At 42.9% G+C, this 13,852-nt stretch overlaps 1 protein-coding gene across 1 annotated transcript in view; it reads right to left on the bottom strand.

The window, feature by feature from the left end:
• Positions 1 to 13,852, bottom strand: part of LOC119393789 (G patch domain-containing protein 4) — a 37,292-nt gene that overhangs the window by 20,848 nt on the left and 2,592 nt on the right. The window contains exons 3-4 of the mRNA XM_037660946.2: positions 11,375 to 11,461; positions 2,328 to 2,408 (exon numbers count right to left, since the gene is read on the bottom strand). Coding sequence (XP_037516874.1) covers positions 2,328 to 2,408; positions 11,375 to 11,461 — 168 coding nt within the window. The remainder of the gene's footprint in view (positions 1 to 2,327; positions 2,409 to 11,374; positions 11,462 to 13,852) is intronic.

The raw sequence follows: 13,852 nt of genomic DNA, 5'->3' as shown, positions 1-13,852 counted from the left end.
AATAACGAGGAAGAGAAACGGATATGAGGGATTGGTGATTGGCAGCTTCTGATCATCCCTCGCCTTTTGTTTACCGCTTCCCTAATCTCACTGTAAATAAACCGATCACATGCATAACAAAATTTTACAGCAAATAAATCGTGCAGATTGCGAAAGTAAGGTTTCATGAAAGATCTTGCCCTTTACAGGGCACAAAAACATGGTGAGGATAGCAGGAGGGGAGGGTGTTGTGCTGTCAGGCTGTGGCACCTGCCCTAACACAGGGCCTTCTGCAAGCCTACATTGTATACTTAAGTGACTATACTTGCCGAAAAAACCCTTTAAGTCATTAGTCAAGGTCACTAGGTGTTCCTTAACACATACTGACTTCGAGGATCTTGTTTGGGGATCGCCAAGATCTGCCACAGCTTCAGCCAGAAGCAATGAGCCTCACCACTGTCATTTGTTGTCTACTGCTCCAAGAAAAAGGCCCCTCAACCAAACAGTTCTGTCAAGAGCCTCAGCAAACCACTTCACAATGTCATAATGTCCTACACAATCTCCCCGAATGAGAGAGACATGGCCTGCTTTGTTATGGCAGAGATGAAATGGGCCACATATACAGTCGAAACCCATATTAGGAAATGGGACTGTGACGGTTAGACGTCAACATGTGGTGTCTATGGCAAGGCGAAAAACTTTGTGACATCATTGATCATGAAAACAAAAAAACATGGTTGATCCCTCCGTCATAGGAATCGGAATAACAAGAAAGTGAAGCGTGCCCTTACAGAAGTAATTGAATGTTTACTGTACATTGATATAAGAGAGTTTGCACAATGTATATTGATGTCTGGCAGCTATGGCACAGTTTAACGTGTATGCACCCACTCTGATGATTGGTGGTACATCTCCATCCCGACGACTAACGTCCATGTTAAATGACTAAACAAACCCTTGCGGTAGCTGTAGTAGTTAAAGGTGAAAGCGTAATCAGAGAACGAGGTGTGATAGCCAGAAGAGCGTCGCATATTGGACGCAGAACTTGGTCGCCATCCCACGGCATGTTAAAATGCGATTGAACACCACGGCCGGACCAGAGGGAAATGCAAAGCGTGTCGTGCCGCCGCTGGTAGCCCGACCGCATTTTTCTCGGGGCGAGTGCGTGAGCAGGGAATGCGGTGTTACAGCCAGGTGAGGCAGGCGCGCGTCACAGAGCTATTTGTGGTTTGGATTAGCGTGATGCTATGAGCGAGGACGACGCTTTTACGAGGCTTGGGTGAAGACCGCCACCTCGCAGTGTGTTAAGGCAGTGACAAAATTGAACTTCTATAGAAAACGCGCCGAATGGGACGGATGTGTAACGTGTTGCAGGTGCTAATCACGGAGGCCACAGTAATGATGAATTACTTTACTTTACCGCTCCCAGAGGGCAACACCACCCCGCCGACCGGGAGAGTGGTAGATATAAAAGGTGCGTTTGTAAAGCCTCTAGAGTCTGTGACCGTGGCGCAGTGGATAGCGTGCCCGGCATCTGTTGTTGAAGACCGAACGGTTGTGGGTTTGACGCCCGTTGACGGAACTTTTTTTCTTTGCTATCTGATCGTGTAAATTTTTTCGACGTCATTTCCATGACGGAAATACGTCACTGAAGTTTTGGTGGACCCCAGCATAAAACACTTTCGTGTTAATATTCTGTAATGATTTCAACAGCCCTCCCATTCACTGTTACCACACCACTACCTTTTGCCCAGTGTCAGTGATACATCCACACCGGTCGAAGCTGAGGCCAGTCTGTTAACCCTTATCTGGTTATTTGCCAAAATGCAGAAGAGGTACTGTTACAAGAATTATCAATACTTATGGACAAGACACCATCAGGAAGATGAAGCCTCTAACTGAAAACAAATGGTGCTCAACAGAGATGTGATTCGACACTGTCACCTAGCTGCAATGCATGACCAATGAACACAGTGAATAGCCATCAGGCCAGTCAAATAGCTGACATGTGTGCAGATCTGTGACAATATAGTACCGTGAAACTTTCAAAAGAATTCTCTGGAATTCTTTTAAAAGGAAGAATCCTGAGCCCTTCAACAACTACTGTAGATAACATGGCTCAATAAGCTTTCGATGATGAATAAGAAACAGTTCTTAGAGGGAAATATGTCCGAACTCACGTTACAGATACCACAAATATGAAGAAAAAAGAAATGGAGTGCCTGAGAACACTTTGCCTTAAAGCATTAGCTGTACATTACTGTTTAGTCCCTCAGAATGTCAAACACCCTCTTCCAAAGGAATTTACATACACTTATGCCTTCGTAATAGTGTCCTATACAACTCACCTTAATGAAGCCACTGTACGAGTGCTTTGGCAAGGCCTTTTTCTTTTCCTTTTTTGCTTCTTTGGTAACAGTGGTAGTGCCCTGAAACAAGAAAGTACATATAAAAAAGCATGCAACAACAAGACGATGCTTCGAATACAGATCACAACAATTAAGCACCAAATTGACAGAAAATAAAGATAATTGACAAAAAATTGGTCCTGGTGGCACTCCCTATTGTGCCAGTCTCATGATGCTGGCATGATAATGACTGCCACCAGAGGCATTGCAGGTGTTGCATCTTGGTGGGCACGAGATGAGACTGAAGGAAAACTTCCAACATTACTATACTCAGCTACAACCCAAGAAAAAAATTACACCATCTCCCACTAAAGGGAACCATGTGGGGATGCGAAGCAGTGCATGGGTCGACTTAAAGTTCCGTTCATTACGGGCACCTTGGCCGATATTAATGGGTCCTTGCAAGTGGAGTCTGCAGAATATCGTTCCCCGACGCCATCTCGTGACTGCTAAGAGAGTAAGTGGGAGAGGCCACAGCGCCTTACCCAGCCCCTTACACAGCCCGAACGCAGTAGCGCGTGCCAGCGCATTCTGACTAGGATACAACGCGTTGGTTCATCATGCGTCTGCGGAATCTTGTTCCCCGACACCATCACATGATTGCTGAGAGAGCGTAAGGGGGAGAGGCCACAGTGTCTTACCCAGCCCCTTACACAGGCCTGAACGTGCTACCGCGTGCCAGCACACATGGTTCTCGAGTGGACAGTCGCCAATGGAAGGACTGACACAGCCCCGAGCAAAAGCTGCTCCGCATCTAAAATGTTAGCTCCGCCCAAGAACTGTGGCATGTCAGCCCTTCACCTGTGAAAGACAGTCATGCAAGATGGTTTCCGCTAAACTGTAAGTACTTTTTCATGGCTAATGTAAGTACTACTTGTACTAAGAGTTAAAGGTTCATCGTTACTACCTAAAACATTACATTTAGCTGAGCAGCGAAGTCAGTATACCCAAGAAAACTTACCAGGATGTTCATGCTTGTGACCTAAAAGGAGGGACAAACGTGTGCCTGTATGGGAAAGTTGACTATAGAAACACTCCAGAAGTGCTTGATGTCACAAACATGGGTAAGCGCTATTGGATGTAGCATTTATACAAACTCCCTATGGGAATTTAAAACAAAATACAAAAGTCCTGTGGGAGGGACAGTGATGGCTGTGGGCAGAGTTGGCATTTTTTTCTTAGGCTGTAAGCGAGTACAGTCTTCTCCAATCAGATCACTCTCTGAACACAGCAGCACAGTGGGAATGCTTGCATTTCTGAGCGCAACGCTGGTGCTAGCAGCACAAGGTGAGTGAGTGGAAGTGATTGAGCAAAGCGCAACACTGCACCCACTTGGCTTCATGGTCCTTGCAGCCAAATGTGCTGCGTGTTTGTCAGGCCCCTGGAAGCATTCTAAGTAGGGGTGTGCGAATATTCGAGTTTTGAATTCGAATCAAATAATACCTAATCGGCTAATTCGATTCGACTTTCGAATAGCTAGTATTCAAAGTTTCGAATAATTCGAGCGGATGGATATCTAAAACGTGACGAAGGCCAATGGTGCAACTTTGTTAGGGTAAGGTGGCTAAAGCTAACGCTAACGTCGTTACTGTAGGGCTTTCGTCGAAACTTTCACCGTTATCGTGGTTCAGAAGCGAGCACATGTTTATTTTAAACAAGATTATGTCATTTCCGCCCGTCATGGCTTCTGCAAAGAAGGTCAGGTAACAGACTGGGAGACTGTTGAACTGCTAGCGTGAAAAAATAACCAGCTGACTGAGCTCAGAACTTATAGTCAAGATGTTCAATAAACTTCAATGAGCCCCTGATCCCAAGAAAGGATGATTCTTTCAAATAATGGAAAGATCACAGAGCTGCACTTTATCTAGGTATTGCCAAAATTGCCTTGTGATACCTTCCCATCCCTGCTGCTGAGGTGCCTAGTGGGCACATGTTTTCACCTGCTGTAAACACTGTAATGTCACGGCGAGAGAAGCTGAAGCCAGGTCATGTAGAAGAGCTGGTGCTTCTGCATGACAACTTGTAGTCTTTAGGTAGCAGTCATTCACCGCATTATGTGCTTGAGGACCATGAGCAGATTTCATTTCTGTGTTCTTTTCTTCAATTTTCAATAAAATCTGTGGTATTCGATATTTTTTACCACTATTCAGCACTACTATTTGATTCGAATTCGATTCGAGGTGAAATTTCACTATTTGCACACCACTAATTCTAAGCCTACACAGCATGTTCATTTATAGAGCATGGGCTGTGCTGGGAAAGCTCTTGCATGTAGTGCACACCTGCACACAGGACGTGTGCACATTAACTAATTGTACTGCACCATGGTCATCCGTCATCACACCTCCCTCTAACCTTTGTCTCACCTTTTACCTCTTACCCCAGTGAGGAGTAGTAGCAAAGACACATGCTCTCAAGACTGAACTCTCCTTTCTATTCATTAAAGGGACACTAAAGAGGAACAATGAATTGGTTTAGATCGATAAAGTGTGCTCAGAGAACTCTTGTGTAGTTTATTTCACCACCATAGGTTTATTATTAGAGGAGAAAACCAGGTTCAAAGTTTCATTATTAAATTTCACGCCGAACCTTGTAATTCGTGACGTAAAACATTTCAAAGAGCATTTAACGTATTTTGGCGCCACTGGCCCGACAAAATGTCCACAAACTTGTTATGTCAAGTCTCTGGCGCCCTCAGAGGACAATGTACTTCGATTTAGCCGGTTACGAACTACGTAGGCCCAACCAGGCGCCGTCAAAAATGTGACGTCACGGCAAATGGTGCGAGAATTCCAAGGTGGCGTCGCCACCTGTATTTTCTTTTTGCGCGTTTTCTCGCTTATTAAGCGTCTTCTCACGGCAAGCGTGGTGTTTTTGGTATCGTGGAAGACTACTTTACTAATGCGAGAAAAATCGTTTTGCTCTTTAGTGTCCCTTTAATTAAACATTATCTTCTAACACAGCCAACCCCTCCATTAGCAATGACACCGCAGTGGTTATGACAGTGGCAAAAATGTGCCCATGGTAATAAAAGAAAGTTCTGCAGGCATGAGTCTTTTTCATGCCTACGGTGCCTCGATAGAGCTCTTTGCATGACGCCATATGCATAGTCCTGTAAATGCAAAGTCTCCACATGGGCAGCTCTCAGCGATTGAAACAGTATACCCTGAGTACATGGCTGGTGGTGGTGAGGGTGAGAGCATTCGCGAAGCATGAAGACTGCAGCCAGTAGAGAGCTGTTGAATCTGTGGTTCTTGGTGGCACCTGCTTGCCATGGCTTTCAAGACACTGCACTCTCGTGTTGCACCGTGCGAAGTGGCTGGAGCTGGCGGCTCTGCGTTACGGAGGATTGCAGCACTCCGCCAGTGCCACTGTGAACCACAGAATGCACAACCATTTACCAGATGCCGTCACCATGCGTCATGAACGGTCTCACCCTTACTGTCACCCACACTGCCACCAGCCACAAGCTCCGAGTATCACGTTTCAATCACTGGGCACTCTACTGACAGGAAACCATGCAAAAAAATTCCGCAGATCCCACGCATTGTGGGAATCGATGTAATGCGTAGCAGCCAGCAAAGAGCTGCATACATCGCCTTGTTTGTCTTTGAGCCAAATGAAATCATTCATGTCATGGCATCTAGTCCACCATATATCGCATGTTTGCCATGCACGCATGCATGCACAATCTAGTGTACACCATGCCAATGAAACGCGTATTCTGGTATTTAAATGCATGACCTGCCGCTTATGTTCATCACGCACTCGTGTCATGCCATACCAATTTTGGTATATATCACGTTAACAAAACGGCCGGAAGCGCACCATGACAGTGGCATGTAAATCATACCGTACATGACATGCATAACATGATTCGCATTTTAATACCTCTCATTTATGTTCGTCATACAGTCACATCGCGCAATACCAATTTTGGTGTATATCAAAGAAGCGAAATGGCCGCGAGTGCACCATGAGTAGAGCATATAAATCATACCATACATGACATGCATATTATGGTTTTTCATGTTACCACCTGTCACTAATGTTCATCACACAGTCACATCGCGCAATACCAGTTTTGGTGTATATCAAGCTATCGAAACGGCCGCAAATGCACCATGAGCTTGGCATGTAAGTCATGACATACATGGCATGCATGTCATAGTTTTCATGTTACCACCTGTTATTCATGTTCTTCATACAGTCACATCGCGCAATACCAATTTTGGTGCATATAAATCTAGCGAAACGGCCAGGAATGCACCATGAGCGCGGCATGTAAATCATGACATACATAACCTGCATGTCATGATTTCCATGTTACCACCTCTCATTTATGTTTGTCATGCAGTCGCATCACACAATACCAATTTTGGTGTATGTCAAGCAAGCGAAACGGCACGAGTGTGTCATGAGCAGGACATGTAAATCATGTCGTGCATGTCATGCATGTCATGATTTTCATGTTACCACGTCTCATTTACCTTCGTCATACAGTCGCATCGCGCAATACCAATTTTGGTTACATAAAGCTAGCGAAGCGGCCGCGAATGCAGCATGAGCGTGGCAATTAAATCATGACATCCATGACATGCATGTCATGGTTTTCATATTACCAACTGTTATTCATGTTCTTCATACCGTCACATCGCGCAATACCAATTTTGGTGTATATCAATCTAGCGAAAAGGCCGCTAGCGCATCATGGGCGTGGCATGTAAATCAGGTCATACATGACTTGCATGTCACGATTATCATGTTACCACGTCTCACTTACGTTCGTCATACAGTCGTGTCGCGTAACACCAATTTTGGTGTATATGACGCAAGCGAAACGGACGCGAATGCACCACAAGCGTGGCATGTAAATCATGACATACATGTCATGGATGTCATGGTTTTCATGCTACCACCTGTTATTCATGTTCTTCATAAACTCACATCGCACAATACCAATTTTGGTGTATATCAATCTAGCGAAATGGCCGCGAGTGCGCCATGAGCGTGCCATGTAAATCATGTCATACATGACATGCAAATCGTGATTTTCATGTTACCACGTGTCAGTTATGTTCGTCATACAGAAATGTCTCGTCATACTAGTTTTCGTATGTATCCCTTCATTTAAACGGCCGCGAGCGCCCTGAGACCATGTCATGTAAATCATGCTGCACATGACATGCGCGTCATGATTTCCATGTTAGGACCTGTCATTATGTTTGTCATGAACTGTTGTCACGCCGTACCAATTTTGGTATATATGAAATTAACGGAACAGCCGCAAGAGCCCAAAGGCCGTGAAATGTAAATCACGCTGTTCATGACATGCGTGTCATGATTTTCATGATATGACCTGTCATTTATGTTTGTGATAAGGCCATATTATGACACACCAATTTTGGTATACATCCGATTAACGGAACGGCCAGGGAGCCCAAAGGCCGTGGAATGTAAATCATGCTGTTCATGACATGCGTGTCATGATTTTCATGATATGAGCTGTCATTTATGTTCGTAATAAGGCCATGTTATGACACCAATTTTGGTATACATCCGATTAACGAAACGGCCAGGAGAGCACAAAGTCGTAGGCGGCTAGATAGATCGATAGATCGATAGATAGATAGATAGATAGATAGATAGACAGACAGACAGACAGACAGACAGACAGACAGACAGACAGACAGACAGACAGACAGACAGACAGACAGACAGACAGACAGATAGATAGATAGATACGCCCAAAGTCGCAGAAGTTCGCTAAGAAATGCTTCGCATTTAAAATCACGGGGCCGAACAGCAGACCCATGGGACCAGAGCTGAGTGAATCACCAACTAGCCCAATAAGCCACTTCACTCCACGCCCAGTTTTTACAGGAGTTTTTCGCCTCATATGGTGGCCTGGCATCAGTGCTGGTCAGTATCGAAGATACATGTATATTCGATACTATCTGAGATACACTTTGGGTATCTTGTATCTGTATCGCGATACGTCTCGCAAGACGTGTATCAGTATCTGTATTTCCGATACATTGAAGAATGTATCGCGTATCTTAAGATACAAGATACTGCGATCGCAACACCATGGTGCGAAACAAGAAACGTTGGTTGAACTCCGCTTCCCAGGCTGATTCTGCTCCCACTAAGACATGAGATTAAAACTAAAGACAATGACATTATTTTATATTTCCGTCAGAGATATCCAGCGAAGGCAGGTGATGAGCTCTGAGCGTACCTATTGAGGGAGCAGAGGCGTGTGGTGGCGCTCGCGTCGTCTCGACAGACAAACGCGCGAACGTCTACGCCCAGACGACATTTTGTTCTCACGGTTCCTTTTTTTTCTTTTTAGTTGTGTCAGTGCTATGGCACGTGGCTCTAGCCACGATTTTTGCCACGTACTCCAATGCGTGCGGTGTATCTTGCACAAATCCTGATGCCGCTGTAAAGACATCAGCGAAGTTCCTCTTGTGTAGTGCTTCGTTACGAAAAGGGGTTGCTTCACGTCTCGTTGCTTTCACACGTCGGCGATTTGAGGACCCTCGTCGATGCAAGTTTGACTTACATGCAATGAGATTGACGTATATGCAAATAAGATTCTAACAGCTATAGCACTGCTGCTACCGTCGCTGGATTTTACAGAACAAGCATTCACTTAACAGAAGTTATCTTGGCGTACGTCTCCTTTTCTTTTATTCAGTGAGTTTTCAAATTCATAATAGGATTATGAGCACTTCTTTTTAAGCTGTCATTTTCCATCCCATACATTACCTATGTCTCTGTATTGTTTTTTCGGGTCTGCTTACGGCAATATGTCTTTAACGTGCTGGCAAAGTAAGCTCTCTGCTTTATTCTTACTTTAAACTGTCCGCATTACTTCTGTTCCTCTTTACAGACTTATATTCTACTTAGTTTACTGTTATCTCAAGGCGACGTTGAGAACAAATATATAATAATCTGCGCGTGCTTTTTGGAGTATACAGTAAAAAATGTTCTTACTGCTTAGTAAAATAGCGAAATTGAGTTTTCATGATAATAACGTAAATTATTAGGAGCCATCTCAAAGACGTTAGCAAAGGGGTTGGAGAAACATTGTTATACAAAATGCTCCGTTTTTCTAATGAGCGTGTCAACGAGTCTGTTTATGATATTTTACATAGGCACTGAATTTTCTGTGGTCTTACCTTAAATGCCCAATTGTCATGGCAATTAAGGGATTACACGCCGCGGTGGTCTAGTGGTTATGGTGCTTGACTGCTAACCCGTAGGTCGTGGCGGCCGCAGTTCAATGCCCGTGTGCTTATACTTTAAGTTTTATAACACCTCGTGGTCGAAATTTCCGGAGCCCTCCACTATGGCGTCTATAATATCGTGGTTCTTTGGGACGTTAAACTCAGTTATTATTACCTCTTGGGTGTGCCGCCTTTATCGTGTTCCTATACTTATTCGCTGTGTTTGATACGGAACCGCTTTTCTATTTTACTTATTATATTTGTTTTTTTTTTCTTTTTTAGTCTGCTCTAAATACTTTTACTGTTGCTTATCACCAGGTAATCGGAGCTTCAGTGGCAATATAGTGTGAATAGCGGCAGTGTCCTGCGGTACTTTGTGCAACTATAGAACACGTCTGACGTTTTCTGGGCTGCAGATGTTCCCCCCCCCCCCAAAAAATTTAGAAGATCGCGCATTACTGACTACGTCGCTTATGAACGCTTTACGCTAGCAGGTAAGTAGAATATAAAAGTAATTGCAGTTTCATGTCCGCTGCGTAAACAAGAGGCGTCGCAAAGAGTGTCGCTACCAGCTTCTCGCTGATGTACAACTGTCCGGTGATCGGGCATTCCGAAAGCCGTGATACATTTTCGGGCAAGGTAGAGCTGAACAACGGTATTTGCACCACTGTGCGGAGGCTTCTTATTGAAGTTCTTGTGATTAGATGGCAGCCCGCTAGCTGGTCGGCAAGCAGAGCATCGACTCCACCCAATTAAAAAAGCGGCAAGCAAAAACCGTTATCAGGGAAGTGTATAAAGAGCTGTCATGTTAAGCAGCTAAAGCAACCCCAGTAAGTTGTTTCGGAACAAAAGTAATATACCTTCAGAAAGAAATACAAAACTTTTGAGATAATAACAAGCATTTCATTCAAATGAAACAAAATTGGCTGCAGTTAATCAACTTTCAAGCGAACATTTTTGTGCATCATCGTTTAGTGCTCCATTATCGTATATACAGATATATAACAAATTGCCGATTGTATTGAAGTATCTTAAGATACAATTGGAATGTATCGTATCGGATACAATCGGCGTTGTGGTATCTTGTATCTGTATCTCAAGTACTTCTTGGCTGAGTATCTTGTATCGTATCGCGATACAATTTCAAAGTATCTTTGCCCAGCCCTGCCTGGCATCTATGGCACTACACTGCTAAGCGCGAAGGCACGGGTTTGTTTTTCAGCCATGGTGGCTGCATTTTGATGGGGATGAAATAAATGCAAAAATGTTCGCACACTTAAACTTAGGTGCACATTAAAGAACCCTAGATGGTCAAATTTAACCTAGTCTCTCTATACAGTGTGCCTTAGTATCACTCTCTCATTTCAGCATGTAAAACCACAACATAAATTTTTTATTTATGAGGTACAAGTTCTGGGGAAGATGGAATCTTGAAGAGATGAAAAATTTCTGGAACACAGAGTGCTGCTGCAGCCAATGTTCCGACAAGTAGACTTCTTAACTTCAAGGCTGCCTTGAAAAATACAAGTACGCTTGTCGAAATGCTGGCTCCTGCGACACCCTGTTATCCAAGGATTCTTTATTTTTTTATATGTAATTTGTTTAGAGAGAGAGTAAAAGATTTTAGATGGGAAGTTTTAGCTTTCACTTCGCATCGTTTTAACTTCAATGTCACCTCGATCATCCTAATGACTGTTCCTTGTAGCAGACAAGCAAAAATAAAAGGACAGAGAAAGCTCCTCGAAGACTTACATCTGATACATCAACCTTGATGCTCTTAGCTGCATCATTGAATGCCTTGCTCCACCACTGGGATGTTAGGTCGATCCTATGCCCAACCTAGAAGCATGATATTGTCAAGAACCACAATGTATTACTGTGGGAGATCACATAGTCGCAGCATGCACTAAGCTATAACGTCCAAGTTTTGCCTAGCATAACATTCAGTTGTAGGCGTAGCTTCCTTTTCTGTAGGCCTAAATGTTCCTGCTGATGGCAAACACAGGTAGCAACTAATAATAATAATAATAATAATAATAATAATAACAATAATAATAATAATAATAATAATAATAATAATAATAATATAATAATAATAAGTTTATTTGCAGTCTTTGTGAAATACAGATGGGGGGATTGTAGAAAAAAAAAGCTGTCCCCGGACAGCTTGACTAGCCTACAACCCTTTGTATTTGGCAGTGAGGCAATATTACACATAAACACATTTATATACAGGGTGTTTCAAGAAATGTGTCCAACCTTCTCAAAAAATCAGGAAAATGCGATATTTGCTCGGGGCTTTCAGAATTGCTTTTTCTGTAGCGGCAGGAATATTAAGGTAGTTAAGGACATCATTTAGGACAGTAATTAAGAAAGTTACATTAATTAACTTTTTAATTAGTGGCGTTAGGTGATTGTGTCAAATGGGAGAAAATAAGTTCTTCATGCGAGGAACCCATCCGAGCTTTGAGATTTCGAAAAAGCGTCCTCTAGTAATTGTTGTGGCGTAATGAAATTCAACGAAATGCAACGGCTTTCAACAGCAAAAGCCATCGAATTCGGTTGAATTTCATTACTTCGTAATTATTACTAGAGGCAGCTTTTTAGAAAATCTCAATGTTGGGATGGGTTTTTGGCACGAAGAACTTCAATTCCCCAATTTGACACAGTCACCTAACTCCACTAACTAAAAAGTTAATTAATTTAACTTTCTTAATTACTGTCTCAAGTCATGTGTCTAACCATCTTAAGATGCCTAGCACTACAGGAAAAGTCATTCACTCATTTTGGACGCCTCAGAAGAATATGGCAGTTACGTTCTTCCATGTTTCTGTTTAGGATTCGCCATTGAATTTGGTTCAATTTCATTACTTCGTAATTATTACTAGATGCCACTTTTTCGAAATCTCAAAGTTGGGCTGGGTTTCTGGCATGAAGAACTTCAATTCTCCCATTTGACACAACCAGCTATCTCCACTCATTAAAAAGTTAATTAATTTAACTTTTTTATATACAGTCCCAAATAATTTCTTTCACCATCTTAAAATCTCTGCCACTACAGAAGACCCAATTCTGAAGGCAGCAATCAAATATCGCATTTTCCTGATTTTTTGAGAAGGTTGGACACATTTCTTGAAACACACTGTTATATATGTATGTATACACATACAGTTTTACATAATTATACAAACACAAAGCCATACACAATGTTCCGCCTTTACATCTTTGCCATGAAATATACACTAGTGTCACTCAAGAAAGCCATCAACCACCTTTCTAATTAAATGCACAGTGATTAGTACAGACCGGATTTCCAGGTACTAAAAAGTGCGTTTCAGGCGCAAAAAATAGGCAGGCAAAACACTGTTTTAGGCCTCCAAAATCTTAAATATAGGCACAATAATTTTTTACATAAATTCAAATAATTTCAAAGAAAGACGTGCGTGACTTGCATCTAAGACAGAAATGCAAGAAATGTTATTGTTTATGATCAGAATTTCATCAATAGAAATACAGAAATATTACAAGTGTTTAGTATACATAAGGAGGTCCCAATGTCGAAGACTGTATCGGGACCTCCTGGCACAATGGCGCGAATGGTTGAATATAGCCATGCAATTGTCCTTTCTTTCCCATGGTTCGCAGAACACAGTCTCTCCTTTATTATCTAGCATGGTGAGTCAAGTGTATAAACACACTCCTGTGCCTTTTCCTTTTCGGCATGGCTGAGAAGGGAAACATAGGAGCAGATAGCCAGAACGCCAGAAGAGAGGGATGCCTCGTATTGGCCAGGTCTAATCGCGCAGGGTGAATTTCTCTCTGCCGGTAAACACCTTAAAAGGCTCCTCACCACGTTGCAGCACTTTGAGCTGACAGGTGTAATGCATGTGCTGGGTGCTCACAATCACGTCTGTCAAGATTTGCAACGCTAGGTGCTGCGGAAAGAGGGGAAATTTCAAAATGAACGCCGCTAGCCCTTCATTTCACGGGAGCGAATGACGTACAACAAGGGATGGTCCTACGCAGTTATGTGTGCCCTGACGTCGCTTCCCTACGTAGACATTAGTGCTCTGACATAGCTCACAGTAGCACGTGAAACTGTGAGGATTATTCGAGGTAAAATGTGTAATTTGTGCAACCTGCTTTTGAATAGATGAATGAAAGTTGATAGGTATATTAAAACACAGAAACAGAATCTGTGTGCGTTCTCATTTTTCTTCTTTTAATTCG

This window comes from Rhipicephalus sanguineus, chromosome 5 (genome assembly GCF_013339695.2).
Source record: "Rhipicephalus sanguineus isolate Rsan-2018 chromosome 5, BIME_Rsan_1.4, whole genome shotgun sequence".
In the NCBI taxonomy this organism is placed as follows: Eukaryota; Metazoa; Arthropoda; class Arachnida; order Ixodida; family Ixodidae; genus Rhipicephalus; species Rhipicephalus sanguineus.
This window is presented reverse-complemented; position numbering and strand designations above follow the sequence as displayed.